This window comes from Sus scrofa, chromosome 13, assembly GCF_000003025.6.
Source record: "Sus scrofa isolate TJ Tabasco breed Duroc chromosome 13, Sscrofa11.1, whole genome shotgun sequence".
NCBI lineage: Eukaryota > Metazoa > Chordata > Mammalia > Artiodactyla > Suidae > Sus > Sus scrofa.
Genome location: NC_010455.5, coordinates 73,674,423 through 73,695,149, shown reverse-complemented (window position 1 = coordinate 73,695,149; position 20,727 = coordinate 73,674,423). Strand labels below are relative to the sequence as shown.

General features: G+C 37.0%; 1 protein-coding gene across 2 annotated transcripts in view; it reads right to left on the bottom strand.

The window, feature by feature from the left end:
- Nucleotides 1-20,727, bottom strand: part of DNAJC13 (DnaJ heat shock protein family (Hsp40) member C13) — a 134,065-nt gene that overhangs the window by 12,802 nt on the left and 100,536 nt on the right. For both annotated transcript variants that reach the window (XM_021069457.1, XM_003132418.5), the window contains 12 exons: nucleotides 20,514-20,693; nucleotides 19,636-19,803; nucleotides 17,340-17,453; nucleotides 15,587-15,703; nucleotides 13,962-14,139; nucleotides 11,996-12,087; nucleotides 8,555-8,654; nucleotides 5,842-5,916; nucleotides 5,501-5,613; nucleotides 1,614-1,783; nucleotides 1,406-1,448; nucleotides 866-1,039 (listed from right to left, as the gene is read on the bottom strand). In XM_021069457.1, the coding sequence (XP_020925116.1) occupies nucleotides 866-1,039; nucleotides 1,406-1,448; nucleotides 1,614-1,783; nucleotides 5,501-5,613; nucleotides 5,842-5,916; nucleotides 8,555-8,654; nucleotides 11,996-12,087; nucleotides 13,962-14,139; nucleotides 15,587-15,703; nucleotides 17,340-17,453; nucleotides 19,636-19,803; nucleotides 20,514-20,693 (1,524 nt within the window). The remainder of the gene's footprint in view (nucleotides 1-865; nucleotides 1,040-1,405; nucleotides 1,449-1,613; nucleotides 1,784-5,500; nucleotides 5,614-5,841; nucleotides 5,917-8,554; nucleotides 8,655-11,995; nucleotides 12,088-13,961; nucleotides 14,140-15,586; nucleotides 15,704-17,339; nucleotides 17,454-19,635; nucleotides 19,804-20,513; nucleotides 20,694-20,727) is intronic.

Here is a 20,727-nt window from a genome sequence, read left to right as displayed (position 1 = left end):
TGCTTTCCTGTTAGCCTTTGGCTTTTTTTTTTTTTTTTTTTTTTAGTCTTTTTAGGGCCATACCCATAGCATATGGAGGTAAGGCTAGGGGTTGATTGGCCAGCCCACACCAGAGTCACAGCAACGCCAGATCTAAGCGGTGTCTGCAACCTACAGCATAGCTCACCGCAACACCGGATTCTTAACCCACTGATTGAGGCCAGGGATCAAACCTGCATCCTCATGGATACTAGTCAGATTCGTTTCCACTGAGCCACAACGGGAACTTCGGCCTCTGGCTTTAAGCACAGGTACAGCGTTCACTTGTGTAGCCAAGACTCTTCTGCCAATTTCCTTAACTAGAGTCCCCTCTACTCCCTATAAAAGCTGAGTGAAGAACATGCCCTCCCAGGACACATTTTCATTTCAGTTTCTACAACTGAATACTTAGGTTTCTCCTTAAAACCATAAAATCACTGCAAATGGGATGACAAAAACCTTTCAGAGCATCTAAAACTGCTATAAATAGCAGTCTCTTGGGGAGTTTCCTGGTGGTCTAGTGGTTAGGACTCAGCACTTTCACCACTGCAGCCTGGTTTCAACCCCTGGCCTGGGAACTGAGATCCCAGATCAAGCTGCTGCATGCTAGGGCACCAAAAAAAAGAAAAAAAAAAAAGAAAGAAAAAAGAAAAAGAAAGGAAGAGAAATAGCAGCCTCTCAATAGAGACACCTCCAACTCTTAACAAAGAGCTTTACTTTTGATCAGGCATCTGTGAATTTAAGTGTGGCTGTTATATTCTTAATGCCTAGTCAATGAGAATGGCAGAAACACTATTGCTATATTTAGCAAACTATTTGAAATACTTGGCTGATGGCTGAAGCTTACATGAGGATTGTTCTTTTCCAGGAGCTCTGTTAATTTTTCAAGCAGTGCAATAAGAAATTCTCTAGGCTTTCTTAGAACCCAAGCTGGTTGTGCAATAAAGATTCTCAAGAAAACTCCTCCAACAGCAAGTTCACCCTCTGCTTCTCCAAATACCACAGCAAAATCTTCAGGCAACTTTAAATAGAGAAAGAGTAGTCAAGTCACTTAACAATCATCAGTTGTACATTAAGAAAGAAATGAAAACCCTATTAAAGAAATTACAAAATTAGCCAGTCCTTAAATACTTATTATTATAATCAAGTAAGATTTATTTTACGTTTGCCTTCTCTTGGTAATTCAGAAAAGGTCCTTTAATTAGTTACTTCAAAAGTGAGTATTCCTACTTTTATGCTTAAAACTTTATTTTCCAGGGGAAGACCTAAGTATCTTAATGACAAAGTATCTAAAAGGTTGGCATTAAACTCAGTGGGAATTTAAAAAACAATAACAAATTTACAGTAAAATGTAACGCTCCTTCCTTTGAATGAAAGTATATTTTACCTTCCAGTTTACATCAGGGTTGTCTCGCTGGTTTTTAAAGTGCCTTGGGAAAAAAAGGGAGAAGGATATCAAACTTTAGTCACAAGATACACTTTCATTAACCTTTGTAGAATAAGTCTGAAGAGAAGTGACAGACAACATGGAAAACGTGTGCCTGCCTGGTGATTCCACCCAAAGGCCCTAAGTTATTATACATGTCTTTACTTACTCGAGCATCATTTCTCTCACTGTTGTGGACACTTTATCTCTGGAGCTATCATTCCAAATTAACTCAGGATTTTCATGAGTTCCTTCAAAAATATGGACAGCAGCTTCAGGGTTGTCTCTCATGGCATCCATAAAAACACTTGGGAGAAATTTCATTAATGTAATTCGAACCTAGTGAGGAGGTTTGAGAGAGAGAAAAGACCTATTAGAAACATCTTGATATTTGGTTTGCTTTACACTTCTCTAAGAAATGTTGCTGTAATTTGTATTTATGGTTGATACAGGCAATAACTATCACCTAAAAGTTCCAGAGTGAGAGAACAGATAAACTTTGGTTTATGCAAAGATAATAGGACTCACTACAACCTGCTACTACTTACCTATCCAGTTTATTTCCTCTCTCTGCCTCAGATTTAAGAAACTAAGAAATTGAGGACCTCTGGCATGTGAAGTTCCCAGAGAACACCTTGCCAGATCCTGTCCTGCACATGCTACTGGCTCTTCTTAGAGGGCCCTCAATCCACTTCTCCTTCTGACCCTATCCCTTCAAAAAATTTTTTCTTTGTGTTCTACAAGTATTTTTTAGTGCATTCATTTTGCTATACTATTTTACATTATACTGTGTCTTTTTCCAAAAAGGATACAAAAAGCAGTTCCCGTTATGGCTCAGCAGTAACAAACCCAACTAGTATCCATGAGGACACGTGGGTTTGATCCCTGGCCCGCACAGTGGGTTAAGGATCCAGTGCTGCCATGAGCTGTGGTATAGGTTGCAATTGCAGCTTGGATTTGGTGTTGCTGTGGCTGTGGTGTAGGCTAGCAGCTGCAGCTCTGACTCAACCCTTAGTCTGGGAACTTCCATATGCCGCAGTGTGGCCGTAAAATGACAAAAAAAAAAGCGGCTTAAAAAAATACACCCAACATAAACATACAAGTAAACCAAAAATTACTGTGAGGCATAGGGACAAAGGGAAGATGAAGGTTAGGGAGATAAGTTTTTTCCCTCAGGTCTTCACATAGTATCTTCTCCTTTGTGGCATTCAAGTCTATGTTCAAATTTCATCTTATGGAAAACCTTCCCTGGCTGAGTCTGTCTTGCTATGTCTGTATTCTCAGCCCCTGGCATAAGCAGCTACTTGAAACCTTACCTGAATGAATGAGACTAATATGAAGTCAACGCCACAAAGGAAACATCAAAAAACTGTGTATAATTGCAAGCAATATACTACAAATTTAGCTCTAAACTTCCTAGCAACTGATGAAACTAAAGGGAACAATGTCAGTTACATGATAGAGAGCAGCCACAAAATAGGACGCATGTCAGTTTTCCTGTCAAATGGATCTAAGACATAAATACAAGAGCTAAAACTATAAAACTCTCAGGAAAAAACAAAGAAATAGACCTTTGTAACCTGGGATTATTATGGCTTCTTAGATATCACCTCAAAAGCACAAACTACACTACCAACAACAACAAAGATAGATTGGACTTCATCAAAATTAAAAACTTTTGTACTTCAGAAGACACCATCACGACAGTGGAAAAACATCCACAGAATAGGGGAAAACATTTGCAAATCATATATATGGAAAGGGACTGGTATCTGGAATAAAGAACAACTGTGACTCAATAGTAGAGACAAATAACCAAGTTAAAAAATGAGGTGGAGTTCCCATCGTGGCTCAGTGGTTAATGAATACGATTAGGAACCACGAGGTTGCAGATTCGATCCCTGGCCTCACTCAGTGGGTTAAGGATCCAGTGTTGCTGTGAGCTGTGGTATAGGTCACAGACGTGGCTCGGATCTGGCGTTGCTGTGGCTCTGGTGCAGGCTGGCAGCTACAGCTCTGACTGGACCCCTAGCCCAGGAACCTCCATATGCCGAAGGTGTGGCCCTGAAAAAAGACAAAAAAAAAATGAAAAGATGTGAAAAAAATCTAAAGAGGATGTGCAAATGGCCAATAAGCACATGAAAAAATATTCAACATCATTAGGCACCGGGGAAATGCAAACTAAAACTCTGAGATGGTACTTCACTTACACTAGGATGACTATACTCAAATATATATATATATAACAAGTGTTAGAGAAGATGTGGAGAAATCAGAATCCTCACATGTCGCTGGTGGGAATGTAAAATGGTACAGCCATTGCGGAAAACAGTCTGATAAGTCCTTGAAAAGTTAAAAATACTGTGACCGTAAGATCCATAAATTCTACTTTTAGAGACATAAAATACATATCCACACAAAAAAGTGTACACATGTGTTCATAGTAGCTTCATTCAGAATAGCCAAAAAGTAGATATACCCATGTGTCCATCAACTGATAACTGGAAAATAAAATGCGGCATATCTATATAATGGAATGTTATCTGGCAATAAAAGGAAGTATTCACATATACTACAATACGGATGGACCTTGAAAACATCATGCTAAGTGACACAAGCCAAAGAAGACCATATATGAAGAAGAAAAAAAAAAAAAAAAAGACCATATATGATTCCATTTACATGAAATACTCATAATAGGCTAATCTAAAGAGGGAAAGTAGTGGCCAGGTGCTGGGAGGAAGGGGAATGGGAAGTAACCCCGAAAGGGAATGGGTTTTTTTCCTGGGTTGATGAAAATGTTCTAAGATTGATTGTTGCTGCCCAAACCATTGGATTGTATACTTCATAAGTGTGGATTGCACAATATGTCAATTGTATCTCAATAAAGCTGTTACCAAAAAGGAAAAAGAGTTTACTGACCCCAGTTCTAGAATCTCTTGCTACAAATCATTCCATTAAGGAGCTGATACTTGTATTTTTGCTATACAGAAAATTTAAGTGTAAATATATTCGACTTGGTAAAATTATCCCTCATGTATTTCAATGGTCAAAAAATTACTGAAGAACTCAAAATCAATTCCAGTATGTATTTATTTTCAAGATCTAAAATGTTATTTAAAACATGCAATATGAGACACTACAATTATATGCTACCCAACTCTAGCTTTAAGAAAGCTATTAAGTATCAATATTCATGACTTTATGGACCCTTTCCACAGGCATCCAAATGTAATCTCCCTTATCCCATCAACTGTGCTGATGACAGACTATTAATCATATACCCAAAGTAAAACTGTTTCGGGTCTGATGACAGATTCTCAGTATCTAAATTGGGATATCGGGCAAGAAAAAGCCAACTGAATCTAGCTTCTTTTACTGATGTAAAATCAGACTCTGGAAGTGGGGGCTCAGGAGCCTTTATCACCTATCTGGGCTGGGAGAGACAATGCCTCAGTGAGCATTACTTCATGTGGATTTAATAACAGAAGAGGGGACTTTGATTACACCTGCGTCTGGATGCAATTCTATTTAGAAGTACTGCTCCAACCGGTTCTTGCTCTAAAACCTGGACTATGGTTCTGGAGATTCATTATCTCCAGATTCAGAATGAGAGAGCCCCCTGCAGAGAGGGGAAGCAGAGGTGCCGTTATGCTCATGTGCTGTATGTCCCTAACTAATACAGGTGGGAATGCACAAGGACACAGATCACCATCTCCTTCATGAGCTACTTCCACAGGTCAGTCCTCCAAGTGTGAACCTATTTTCTGTCATAGCTTAAATATACTTTTGTTCTTTTTTCAAGAAAGATGAATAGTTTTATCACTATAATTCGAACACTCTCTTAAGACTTCTTAATTCTAATGCATGCTTCCCTGACTATAATTTTTCTCTAACTCGTAATATATAGGAACAATTTCAGGTATGCTGATCTTCCAACTTTAAAATCAAGTCATTTCCTCACCATCTCAGAGCTTGGCAAACTTTATGAAATCAGTAATCAAATTAAAAGGGCTTTAACAATTAATTTCTTTCTATGAACTATTTCATGCTCACCTTTGGACCTATCAGCTTATCTGCAGTCATTTTAGCAAAAAGTTCCGCTGTCTGGGTTCGAACCTGTGGATGTGTTGAATTGCAGAACATATCTAGTAAATAAATCAAAGCTCCTGTGAAGGAAATAAAGAATTAGTGTTTATAGGCTAGATAAAAAATATGGCTGTTCTAATCAGTAAAATTCATTTTCAAACTTATTTAACTCAATGCAGTCTTTTTTTTTTTTTAAACTGTAAGCCTTCCAAAACATTCTTCTAGTTTATTAGACTATGCAAGGCAACTCAGAATAAGCTCCATCATTATTTGAGCATAACTGGATGAGAAAGCACTCCATACATTACCTTTTGCCATTGCTTCTTTGATTATTTTTGTACTTGATGTCAAAGCATAAAGAGTTTCCAGAACAAGCTGACGACCTGTCAAGTAAAAGACATTTCAAGGAAGGAATGCATTATCACATTAGTTTACATTTACTGGGTATCAGTGCCAGGCACTGACTTGGTGTTCTACACAGGGTATCATACATCTTCACAATAACCAGCAAGACAGGTACTGTGGCCTTGTCATGAGTGAGGACGTTGAGGCCCATTTTGACCTGCCCATGGATTCACAGGTAGTGAGTGGTGTATTGGGTTTTTACAGAGGTCCGACTCAAAAGTCCACACTCATAACTACTATGCCACACTGTCTTCCTACCTAACTATTCACTGTGCAAACAAAACAGCTCACATCCTGACACCCTGAGGACACTGTTTCAAGTATCTAAGATTTTTATGTGGTGCTAGTATCTCAGAGAAATGACTAGGAAGTAGCAGCTGCAAGACACTGTTCCAATCTAAGACACAATAGCATCCTCTGGACACAGTCTATGTGTCATTTACCCCTTGTCACTGAAGTAGACTGGGCTACTGGACTTTACTTTTCTAAAGGCAAATGGCAACAGACATGTGACCAAAGGAGTAAAGATGTGGCAAAGAGGGTGGAGACTGAAAAGGATTAGGCTGAGACTAAAACAACAAAGGCTGGTAGTCAGACTAAGTTAACAGGCAGAAGAACAAATACTTAAAAGGACTTATTTTTTTTTCCAAAAAGAAATAAGTCCACTTTTTTTAATACTGTACAAAAAAAGTATGAGTAGAAATGAAAGTAAATTAAATATTATCATATTTGTTTACACCACAATCTAGTTTTTCATACTAACTTTACTATTCAAATAACAGAATAGGTGGCAATTTAGGGATTGGGAAAGAGATAAAACCAAAAACACTTCTAAGCATGTTTATCCTATAACGTAGATAGCTGTGCTCAAAAAACAGCTTCTCTTTTACTTCTTTGATGTGCAGGAATTAAGTTGTATATACAACTGAACCTGCTCAAAAAGCTGAGGCAGACTAGAAAATAATGGGTCCATATATGGGAGCACTGTCATACAGTTCAAAAGGAGATTTTTAAGAAAAGCAATAATACTTCATTGAAAATCCACCACTGTTCCAACCATAGTTTCAAAGGAAAACAAGTCTTTGGAGAAAATAGAGAAAGTTACTTTTTATCTATTTAATGTCTCTTAGCAAATAGCGAAAGATAGATTTAGTTTAAAATATAAATAATAGAGTAGGCTAAGATATCTGAATGTCAGCTATTTTACATGCAGGATTAAAATACTGAGTAAACTACATAAATCTGATATAAATATAAAACAACACTTTCAAACTACTTCTATAACATTCTTCACTTCATTGATCATTTTAATTTTGCATTGCTTGAAGCCTCACAAAGCTGTTGAAACTAAAAGAAAAACCAAGTAAGGCTGTAAGTATAGTAATAATCTGCAAATGAAAAAAATGACTTTGCAAATGACTTTCAAAAGTTGTCATTTTAAAGAGCTATCTCTAACCTTGTTTAAAAGAAAACAAAATTATTCAATGGCAACTGAACTCCACTCAATTCACTGAACCTAACAGGAACACCGAACATGTGCAAGCACTGGGGAATTAAACAAATGGACAGGTTCCTGCGCTCAGGGAGGTGAACAGGTGTGAAGACAAGATTAACATGACTTCCAAGGGGCTGGCAAAGCAGACTGAGTAATGAATACTGATGGCTAAGTGGTGAAATCTAGGTTATAAAACAACTGCCTTTGAAAAGCAATCTCAAGGTTGATTCTAGAACAACTATACACTTATGCTAATGTGTATACACTTTAATAATAAAGTGATTCTAGAACAACTATACACTTTATGTACAGTTTATAAGAGTCTATATTATTGCAGGTTGTGTTCAAGAAATGCAGTTGGTGTATTTTTCAAAACTGATCTCATCTGCTGGTAACAGTCGCTATCAGCATCAAATCAGTAAAGGACAAATAAAGCAGGACTGAACTTTAAGCTGAACAGAAGGTGATTTTTATCTAAAGCAATTTTTCCCTATCATCCAAGACCAACCGTGTGTGATTTTTAAAATAAACCACAGAAATATTACCCAAGTCTTAATTACTCATGTGCAACTTATGCTCAGGAAACTGAAAATCCTAGATTATTATCCTTTGCTTTTTGGACTTACCTCACCTCTAAGGTTCAACTTTTGATATGGGAAATGCAAGGTTTTTTTTGTTTTTGTTTTTGTTTTCTTTTTAGGGCCACACCTGCAGCATATGGAAGTTCCCAGGCAAGGGGTCGAATCAGAGCTGTAGCTGTTGCCCTATGCCACAGCCACAGCTGTTCGGGATCCGAGCCGTGTCTGCGACCTATACCACAAACCATATCAATGCCAGAGCCTTAACCCACTGAGTGAGGCCAGGGATTGAACCTGTGTCCTCATGGATACTAGTTGGATTTGTTTCCACTGAGTCACAATGGGAACTCCCCAAATGCAAAGTAAAGTTACTAACTTATGTAAAAATTAGGAAGATAAATCTAATATTAAGAATACCATTTAAAATTTCCAAAACTAACATGGATAATATTATGTCAGAGGTTTTATATCATCTACTAACTGCCCCTCTTTTTGGGTTGACTGTGCTGTGGTTTTGAAAATTCCATTTGTATATATACGTACTTGATGGCAAAGAATGCAGAAGAGCCAATAAATTGGACAAAACCATTGATTCAGCAATATTGTTGACACAATCTTGGTTAGACGTCACTATATTCACAACCTGAAAATTAATCAATAGGGTATTAAGAATTCTGGAAATAATTTTGGACCTAAACAAATTAAGTCAAATTAGTCAGGCTTTAATAAATTTAAGGTTTTACCAAAGTGGGCAAAATGTCAGGACAAAATGCTTAAATTTTAAAAAAATATTTAAGTATAGTTGATTAACAATGTTGTGTTAGTTTCAGGTGTACAGCAAAGTGATTCAGTCGTACATATATATTCTTTAAAAAGAAATTTTAAAGTATAGTTGATTTACAATGTTGTGCTAATTTATGCTACACAGCAAAGTGACCCAGTCATACATACACACACACACACATATATATATACACACACACATTCCCTTTCTTCTGTAATCTTCCATCAAGGTCCATCCCAAGAAACTGGATATAGCTCCCTGTGCTATACAGTAGGACTTCATTGCTTATCCATTCTAACAGTTTGCAGCTACTTAAAGTATTTGGCTATAGTTGCGGCATGTGGAAGTTCCAAAGCCAGAACCTAAGCTGTTGCAGAGACAATGCTGTGTAGTTATACTGCAGGCCACAGGGGAAGTCCTACATATTCTTTTTCATATGCTTTTCCACTATGTTACTACAGGATACTGAATACTGTGCTGTACAGTAGACTTTGTTGTTTATCTATTTCAAATATAGTATAAGCTTCCAGTTTTTCCCTCCCCAACTTCTTTCCCCTTTGGTAACCATAAGTTTGTTTTCTAAGTCTATGATTCTGTTTCATAAATAAGTTCATTTTGCGTCATATTTTAGAGTTCACATATGTGATATATGGTATTCGTCTTTCTCTAACATACTTCACTTAGTATGATACTCTCTAGGTCCATTCATGCTGCTGCAAACGGTATTATTTCATTCTCTTTTATGGCTAATATTCCATTGTATATATGGACCACATCTTCTTTATCCATTCATCTGTCGATGGACATTTAGGTTGCTTCCATATCTTGTCTATTGTAAACAGTACTGCAATGAACACTGGAGTATACATATCTTTTATCTTTTTTTTTTTTTTTTTTATTGCTTTTTAGGGCCCACCTGTGGCATACGGAAGTTCCCAGGTTAGGGGTCAAATCAGAGCTGCAGTTGCCAGCCTACACCACAGTTCACTGCAATGCTGGATCCTTAATTCACTGAGCAAAGAAAGGGACTGAACCCACAGCCTCATGGATACTGGTTGCATTCATAACCCTGGAGCCACAACAGGAACCTCCCCCCCATACACTTTAAAAAAAAAAAAGAGATTTACTAGTTTTTTGTTTTTATAAAAGTATGGTTGATTTACAAAATTGTGTCAGTTTATCTTTTTGAATTATAGTTTCTCCAGATACACGCCCAAGGGTGGAACTGCTGCATCAAACAGTAATTCTATTTTTAGTTTTTTTTAAGGACCCTTCATACTGTTTCTATAGCGGCTGCACCAATTCAAATTCTCACCAACAGTGTAGAAGGCTTCCCATTTCTCCACATCCTCTCCAGCATTTGTTATTTGTAGACTTTTAAATGATGGCAATTCTGGCCCGTGTGAGGTGATACCTCACCAGAGTTTTGATTTGCACAAAATATTTAATTTTTAGGCAAGAATTTAATTTTAAAAGATTGGCTTTATTACCTTGATCTTTTGAGTAATAAAAAAGCTAATGCTAATGCATATATTATATACATTAGTTTCTACTAATTTAGACGTAACAATTAAATATAATGATTTAAACAAATACTTTAGCACCAATTCACAATCTTGAGGCTTGTAAGAAGTTTTCAATCCTACACCAGTTCATGCTCTAGAACTATGGTACATACTGTAGTGATTTCCAGTCATAGATTTGGGATGGGAAGTGATGAGGAAGATAATTGTCTTCACTACTGGGACTTTCTTTTTCTTTAGAGGGAGAAAGTAAATGTTTTCAGTGCCCAGCAAAACAGACTGGGTTTATCTTTCCATTATAAAGAAACATATGTTTTTCTTTCAAAGAGGATGACCTCTCAAGTTTAACTTACAATATACATCTAAAAATCAATGTCCCTTAACTTGAACCATGTGGTCAGCATCTCAAAACCAATTTTTTTTTTTTAAAGGGCCACACCCACAGCACACTTTTTTTTTTTTTTTTTTTTGGTCTTTTGTCTTTTTAGGGCTGCACCTGTGGCATATGGAGGTTCTCCGGCTAGGGGTCCATTCAGAGCTATAGCTGCCGCCTACACCACAGCTACAGCAATGCAGGATTCAAGCCTCGTCTGCAACCTACACCACAGCTCATGACAATGCTGGATTGTCCCACTAAGCGAGGCCAGGGATTGAACCAGAAACTCATGGTTCCTAGTTGGATTTGTTTCCACTGTGCCATGATGGGAACTCCTCAAAGCCAAATATCTTAGATTTAATAATGCTTATTTTAAAAGTTATAAGGTACTTGAAAGAATTAAATAGAGAAGCACGCTTTTCCATTAAAAGAACATGCTTGTTAAGCTTTTGGACCAATTTAATCTTTATTATTTTATTAAACTTTTTAAAAACCAAAACACAGTCTAAGAACACAATCTAATTCATCAACTACTCATTAACCTGTTACTGCAGGGTTGAATTTGGTGTTCTTTATTATAAATTATGTGTGTTACAACAAGCAGAATCATCTGAAAAAAGATCCTGGGAGCTCACTCTGGGTTGCCTGGACAAGGACAACACCCCCCTGCCACGAACAAGGTTTTCCTGCTTCTCCTAGAGGAAAAGCCTCCACCCAAACAGCTTCCCATGTGATCAGTGATTTCATTCTCCTAAAGGAAGGGCTTCCAACCCCTCTTGGACCCCCAAGGCCCACAGGTTCTGGCAGCTGCCTTTCCCAGACCTCAAGGGTGTGAGTCTATCACCCTTACTGGAAAGGTTACTTTTATACCAGACCATATTCATAAGACAGGAGAGTAACTACGGAGCAGGGATCACAAACCCACAGAGTATAGCTAGCAGAGTGCCCTGGTCTCAACACTGGACACTGAGAGATAGGGGAAATCTGTAGCTTCCAAGCTTCCCAAATAAAGCCCATTCCTTAACCTACACCACATGACACTGTACAATGTACCCCAAGTTCTAAAGCATAACAGACGATGACCACAGATGTAAGCACCTTGAACGCTGTATGATATTTGCTCTTCCAAATAAGCGTATTAATTCAAATTTCAAAAACATATTCACCTGGCTTAATAGGCAAAACAGAAAAAAAAAAACACATGCAAACTTCTATTCAACTTAGATAATGATTAATTAAGGCTCAAACCATGTATAGTAAGTGCAGGAAAAACAATATGCTTTAGTACGAAATTCTTTTACCTCTAAAGCCAACTGCTGCACTTGACCAGCTCCATGGACTCGAAGGAGAGAAAATATTAATTTAAAGTGCCCAATGCATTCACTTTCAGAGCCTAAGGAGTAAAAATAAAATGTTTAACTTTTATTTCCAAGAGACCTTCAGAAAACCGATATACACTTTTGTTTACTGTCAATTATAAGCCTCTGATAAACTTTTCTTAACATTTGTGACAAGAAGTGAGTGAAATATCACTAAGCCGCAGTATCTTTAGTGAAACAATACTGGAGTATCTTCAGGTTTGTTTTGTCTTCATTTTCATCCCCAACCCTAGCTAGCCCACAGGCTAAAACCAAGAAATTTATCAACTACACAATCCCATGACGACTCAAAAAATAAAAGTGTAAGGTGATACTTTTACTCTTTATCTCTACACTTTAGAGCTACCCCTCTCCCTCAACTTAATTACACTGGAGGAGAGTGTGACATCATCTGGCTTTAAGACTGAGTTAGAACTCTGCCACTTGAGAACGACGTAACAAACAAAAAAGTTCCAAATCAACAGCCAGTTTTGCTGCAATTTTTTTGTACCTAGTATACCTAGTATGTCAATTGCAAACAATAAGAAATAAGGTTTTCTTCAGACCTGTAGCTTCCATTCTGTAAAAATGCCCCATGTATATCTTGAGAATAACTAATTTTTCTTAATCACTGTAGATTATTTTATTTGAATAATGTTGGCAATACAAATGTCAATCTTTTTTTTTTTTTTTTTTTTTTTTTGGTCTTTTTTTTGCCATTTTTACGGCCGCTCCTGCGGCATATGGAGGTTCCCAGGCTAGGGGTCAAATTGGAGCTGTAGCCGCCGGCCTACGCCAGAGCCACAGCAACGCGGGACGTGAGCCGCGTCTGCAACCTACACCACAGCTCACGGCAATGCCGGATCCTTAACCCAGTGAGCAAGGCCAGGGATTGAACCCGCAACCTCATGGTTCCTAATCGGATTTGTTAACCACTGCGCCATGACGGGAACTCCACAAATGTCAATCTTAATAGTATTGTATTACATACTGAAAAGAGCAAAGAAGTACATGAAAGGTAGTATTAAATGTTAATAAAAAAGATTTGAGGTTTTCAAGTAACTTAAATTGTATTTTAGATTTTATATTCCATATTTTTTATCAAAGTTAGAATTAGAAGAAGTTTTCAGATTTTCAATCATCCATTTCCCTGAAGTCAGGCAAGAGTGATAATGTTCTTGGAAATGTCCTTCTTGATGTTTTAAGAATAACAATTCTCACTTTTTTATTACATCTACTTTTCACACTAAAAATCTTTAGGCAATTTTTCAAAAATATGGCATTGTGTTAGGGACCAGAGGAGGCAACAATTTTTTTTTTTTTTTCCCCAGGGCCATACCTGAGGCATATGGAAGTTCCCAGGCTACAGGTAGAACTGGAGCTACAGCTGCAGGCCTGCACCACAGCCACAGCAACTCCAGATCCAAGTTGCGTCCACAACCTACACCATAGCTCATGGCAATGCCAGATATTTAACCCACCGAGAAGGCCCAAAGGATCAAACCCGCATCCTCATGGATACTAGTCAGGTTTGTTTCCACTGAGCCACAACGAGAACTCCAGAAGAGGCAAAAATTAGATCACCTAATAAATCAATCTAATTTTTAAGCACTTATACTTGGTATGTCAGCTTATGTCACCAATGTGATAACTTACACTAACAAATTATTATGTCTTTTCGACTCAATGGAACTCATTTGCTCCTAGAGATATGAATTCTTCTAAGTATGGTGACCTGACGTCTCCTTCTAGCCTACTCTTTATAAGTAAAAACATTATGGGGTTATTCCTCTTAATGTATTACAAAGTATAACACTTTAACCAAGTATAATTTTCTGTGAAAAAAATTGAGAACTATAATTTTTCTTTGATTGTAAGGATCTTACTGATCGAAGGTATAGTCACACACCTGGGTTATATTTTATGACATTTCTCAGAGCTTCCAAAGCCATTTCCACTCTTGGCAAGCGGTCTCCATGTTGCTCTGACTCCACTTTTGCAGCATGTGTGATAGCCATGAACGTGTGGAGGTACTGGGCCTGGGAGCCTATATAATCCAAGAGACTTGCAGCAAATGCTTTTGGAACCTAAGTGGAAAAATATTTAAAAACAAGTGTGCCCTCAGAAATAACTATAGCAAAAACAGCAAAATACTTCAAGTTATAAAAGTGATTACATTATTACAGGCACATTAATAAACTTACGGATTAAGAGGGTAGCAGGGAGAAAGGAGACAAAATCCAATTGCATTTTAAAGTGTTTAACATGTTTTGTCTCAATCCATTAGGGATCTGATATTCTCCCATGAGTAAAATCATTCTAAGAGTATGTCTTCCCTCTACCAAAGTAATTGACAGTATGATATGTAACTTGTATAATTTGGTTATATTTTCATATTTAAAAATTATATTTTTTAGAATATAAACTCAAAGGATAGTATTTATTTATTTATTTAATCTTTTTAAGGCCACATCTGCAGCATATGGAGGCTCCCAGGCTAGGTAGGGGTCGAATCAGAGCTATAGCTGCCAGCCTGCACCACAGCCACAGCAACATGGGATCCGAGCCACCTCTGCAACCTACACCTGAGCTCACAGCAATGCCAGATCCTTAACCCACTGAGCAAGGCCCGGGATCAAACCTGCGTCCTCAAGGATACTAGTCAGATTTGTTTCCGCTGAGCCTCAATAAAAACGCCAAAGGACAGTTTTCAAAGAGACTTCACAAATCACCAAACTCATTATACTTAACAACTATTTATGTATTATTGTGATAAATAATACACATTATAGTTTAGTAATTTCCTTTTTTCCAGGAACAAACTCTAAAACAAAGCCTTCTTTCCTCTTTACAAACAAATCAACCACCAAATCCTCTTTGTGATCTCTTTAAAAAACCAGAAACAACTACCCCCCCAAAAAAAAAAACTACAACAGAATTCCTACATGATCGCTAAGTACTAATATGGAAAAGGAGCTCCTTGCTTGCTTCTGGAAGTTATTAGGGATCACCATGAGAGATGAGCTGGTGCGAGCCAAGTCATCTTCTAAAAATTTTCTGTGTTCTCCGCCTGTATTTTCTTGTTATCCTGTAATTATTGGCCACTGATGGACTTCTTCTGTCTGGTGGTCTGATACTCAACATGATGGACTTCTTCTGTCTGGTGGTCTGATACTCAACATGATGGAGTGAGTGTGTAAATGGCCTTATGCTTCCTAAGAGACTAGTAAAGTTGGAGGTTTATCTGTATACCACACTGTGGTAGTATTATGCATAAAATGTAAGGAATAGCTGGGAAAAGAATAACTTCTTATTCATAAATCCAGAAAATTAAATTCTTCAACATTTAAAATAAAGAGGCTCATAAGTTATCAATGGTCACCCCACCACATACCCAAGTTATTACAAAGCATTTGGCAAAAAAAAAACAAAAACAAAAACAGGTATTATTTTAATGTAGACAGTTTGAATAAACCAGCAGCTTTCAATAACATGATCAAAGTTATCAGACAAAACTAAAAGTAGAGGGCTTACCTCGAGTGGAAAGGTAGGGACTTCATTATAGACCCTAACAAAAATCTCCCCTACAATAAGTTCTTTGGCATGATCACTGTAGACAAATTCTGATCCATAAGTTTTGTCACAATCACCCTTTTAAAAAACAAAAAACAAAAAAAAACACAAAAAAACAAAAAACCAGACTGTAAGATGTAAATCGGAATTATTAGCATCTGGCTTATAAACCTATCCATATTCAGTTTAATAACTTAACAGATAAATAACCTGATAGAGCCATTCATTTTCCAGAGGGGAAAAATGTGGTGGGATATATATCACAACACTCAGTGTAACTTTTAACGTCTGTAACCAGTAAAAAGGATTTTTTTGTTTTTGTCTTTTTAGGGCTGCATTTGCAGCATATGAAAGTTCTCAGGCTAGGAGTCAAATTGGAGATGCAGCTGCCAGCCTATGCCACAGCCACAGCCATGCCAGATCTAAGCGTCATCTGAGCTTGCGGCAACCCTGGATCTTTAACCCACTGAGCAAGGCCAGGGATTGAACCCTCATGCTCATGGATACTAGTCGGATTCTTAAGCCACTGAGCCACAACAGGAACTCCAAAAAGGACTATGGAACAGGCAGAGAGTTATATTATTTTTTAGTAAAAAGATCAATACTGTAACTCATTTTAAAATTTCAAAAGATCACAGAGATCAGCAAATGAAGTATCTTAGAGCTAGTGTTCATAAACAAGTATGACTGTTGGCTCTTTTCTCTCTGCTCAGCAGATATTTGGCCCAGTCAGATACAGGGTGACAGAGCTAAGAAATGAACACATTTAGAACTGGTTTCAAAAAATAATATATTAATAAGTGAAAGTGCTGACAACAGGGTCTCTGAATTAAAAAAGCAAGGTAATATTATATAAGTTGACAGATCAAGAAGAGTTTCCATTTAAGGAAGAGGAAAAAGATAGGAAAGAGAAATGGGAACAAAAGAGTCCCAAGAAGATTTAGGTTGAAATCACACAAAATTTAGGTTGAACTAATATGCAAAAGTATATAATAAAGCATAAAGCTAGACAAAGAGAAGATGATATTATCTCTCTCTGGTAAAAGAAGAGATGAGGTATAGAAATATGAAATTTGTTCTCCCTAGCTCTGTAATTCTCAAAACTTCTACCCATGAAGAGCTCTGAGTGACTATCATGAAATGAGTTCAAAACCAAATTTTGAATAATTCAGAATACACAGTGACAGTTACTTTTTAATAAACTCCATACCCACAAAGATAACTGTCTTCTAAACCATCAAAAAAAAATAAATAAATAAACCATCAAGACTCAACTATCAAGTGTAGGTATTATCCAGGCCTTCTCCTTATCTCCCAATCTACTGCCTTTTGTTTTTTTTTTCATGGCTTAATAGCTTCTCCACTAGAAGGTGGCAGGATAGGAAAAATTATTCAATTTTGATGCCAGAAAGGAATTTTAACTTATGGGGAAAATACGTTAAAGAGAACAATTAAAACAGGGCTTTGGGGTATGAAAATTGGTTAAAATAGCAGACAGCTTATGTAAGCGGTAACTAAAAACACACCAAAAAAAATCCTAATGTATTATTAAATACAATAAGAATGCTGTTATTAAATGGGCCAAGTATTAGGTAGTGAAAAGCTACAGGCTTGATTAACACCAAATGGAGAAATAATAGGTGTCTATTTTGTCAATACCAAGTTACGTTTCCAGATTCCATTAGAGTAAGAAATTTATAAAACAATTACATACTTTTTTAATCATGTTTTCTTGCTGGGATTCAAGAAATTCAAGAAGTTCTGCTCTTGTAGAATTGTTCCATATCAAATAGGGGCTCTCTGTGTTACTGTTTAGCATCTTCAAAATCTAGGAGACAGAATATTACTATTTTGTAATACTTAGGAAGAAATAATATTGAGGTTTTATCATTTATTAAAATTGTCTTATGACATGCCAAGCACTGTAACAGGTACCTTAAGGAAATGGATCTCAATAATTCTAACAAGTTTGTTAATATTTTCCATTTTGCAGCTAAGAAAAATCAAGCTGAGAAAGATCAAATTATTTTCCCCAGGTCTTATAACCCTTAGGCAGTGAAACTGGGATTCAAATTTGAGTCTGTTTAACTTCACATTCTTAACATATGCCCTGCTTTGGAGAAAATTATATATGATATTTTGTGTTAAAGCATTTTATAAACACCCAGTACATTTAAGCCTAAAAAGAATCATACCATATTGCCTTTGAAAACAAAACCTAAGTCTTTATGAAGCATACTCCTAGGAAGGGAAATACAAGTTACAGGCAGAAGGTAAGCTCAGATTTTCTTGGCCAGACTGACTCAAGGCTGCACTAAGCAGTTCTTCAGACACAGCTGATGCCTGCTTAGCCATCCAGGATACCTTCCCTTTGTTTAGCTCTCCTTAAAAGTATCTTCTTCAGATGCTTTAATAAGAAGCTTTTATGCTTCACTTTTTTTTTTCTTTTTTACAGAATTCTGTGCTAGAAGGAAAGCATCAGGTTATTACCTCCAATTTACACAAAGCCATCCAACCTCTGTTTTCAAAACATTAACTACAAGTAAAATGACTGAAAAAATATAGGGTTAGGAAAATCATAAAATTCTGAGAACTAGCCATTTAAAACAAGCATTTTAAGAGTTCCCTGATAGCTCAGTGGGTTAAGGATCTGGCATTGTCATTGCTGTGTAAGGGTTCGATCCCTGGCCAGGAACTTCCACATGCTGTGGATGTGGCCAAGAAATAAAATAAAACAAGCACTTTATTAAATTTAGATGGAATTTAGGCCAAGATTTTTTCCCCTTTTCCGGCTGCACCCACAGCATATGGAACTTCTCAGGCCAGAGAACAAATCTGACTTGCAGCTGTGACCTATGCTGCAGCTGTGACCTATGCTGCAGCTGTGGCAATGCCAGATCCTTAACCCACTGCACCACAGCAGGAACTCTCCAGGTCAAGATTTTTAGGAGCTAATTTTTTATCAGCAACTTGTTAGTATTTCTGGAATGAATGTTTTCAGTCAGCAAAATACATCAACAACTTGTTAGTATTTCTGGAATGAATGTTTTCAGTCAGCAAAATACATCACACTGATGAACACAAAGTCCAGGAAAGGAACCATGATCAAGACTGGCATCTAAAGCTCCTCCCTCTTACTCAGGAGCTCTGAAAGGCAGTGTCTGAACTAAAAAAACAGACTCAATCAGATTGGTTAAAAAAACAAATACACTGTTTATAAAACACTTTACACTGGAACCCTGAGGGCTTTTTCCTTATGAAAGTATCAGATGACCATTAGTGAAAACAAAATAAGATAAAAACAGTCTATATTTCTACCATTCAGGTATAACTACAGTTAACATATGCATACAGATTCATCAACCCATTCACTTTTTTAATACCAAAAACGAGTTTTAGCCTTTTCCCTTAAAACACTTTAAACATCTTTTATGTCTTTACATAGACCTTTATAATTTGAGGTTTCATGGTATTCTATTTAATGGATTTCTTAGGTTAATTCTCTAATGCTACATTCTTAGACTGTTTTTCAATGATTCTCACAAAAGAAGTTGCAGGATCTGCCACAGTTGTACCTTTTTTTTGTTATGAATGTGTAAATGTGTGTGTTTGTGTATGTGTGTGCGTATTTACTTTCAGGATTTCAATGCTGAATTTAAGTTATAGCTTATAAGAAACAGCAAAACAGACTCTGGGTCTCCTGATTCCTAGCCTTCTGCCCAAGTTCATTCTCTTGAACTGCCCCTTTCTGACTCAAGGTTGTCAAGAATTATGGTGAGCTCCACATCTGAGAAACATGAAGGTAATTTACCATACAGAGAGACTAGATTTATAGAGCAGATATCATCAGCATCAATCTATAATAAACCAAATTTCTTGGTTGAGGGAACAAGCATGTGACCATTTTCAATTTTTTGGCTTCCTAGAGCAATCAGCATTGTTCTGTTCCTCTACTACGTGAAGGATCTTACAATATTTATCAAAACCCAGGATACCTCTGAAGCACATACCTCAGTAGCACTAACTACAGCAAGTTTTCTAGCAACATAGGGGGTCAGCATGCCAGCTAAACTTTTCCTTATGGTTGGATTTTCTGGTGTTGCTTGTTCTTCAGGCAGATATCCTCCAAGGCGACTTAGAGCACGGACACTGAGTTTGGCAAGGCTATTGGCTACTTCCTATTACAAAAAAATTAAGACATTAAAGCAGGTCTGTTATCTTACACAAGCAACAATACCTTTGTGGAATCACAACTGTATGAAATATAGTAAGGAGCAGAAAGCAAAGAAAAACAAACAAAAAAGGTACCAGAGAGCCCAACAGTGATGTCAGAGGGTTTAAACATTTTAGCTTATTTTTTTATTTATATGAAAGACCATTAGGATCTCTGCACTTATTTACACCCAATACGGCATCTTGTAGATATCTCAGGCACACTGGGGAATAAAGTGGGGAGTAAGCGATAGGTAGGTAGATCTGATTGCTAGAGGCACATATTAATACTATGAGTAACTAATGATAGTGAACAGGAAAGGACAGAAAGAAAACATATCTGTAAAAATCAGGTAACTTCTCAAGTGTTTGGGGGAGCTAGCTCCAATAACCAATAATATCGTTATATTTCCCTGTGATACATCATAATTTTGCAATCATGAAGATGACTCAATAATCAAAAAAAGACTGAGTTATGTCTAGAATATGCTATCACAAATTCCCTTATCTTGAATTTTTCCAGGATAAGTGGTAAAGATAAAAAATGTTGGGCTTAAAGAGAAAGAAACTTAATTATCTTATAAAATAGTTTATGCCTCTGGATAGCTAGGGACTTTGCTTTGCATTAATTAATGGTTTGAGTTCAAATTCAATGCTAAAACAGTGTTAAAGTTACCTGCTGGTTTGTTTCTTCACTTTTCTGAATGCCACTCTCTTCTAGTGTATAGTCATAATTAAACAGGTAACCAAGCAGATGCCACAAAATTCCAGCTTGCAATAGGTGTGTCTGTAGCCAGAAATCCACAGCAAAAGAGCTGACACATTCTACCCCAAGAGCAGCCACCCGTGGAATACTCTGAGAATAAAAATAATGGAATTACAGGATTTTA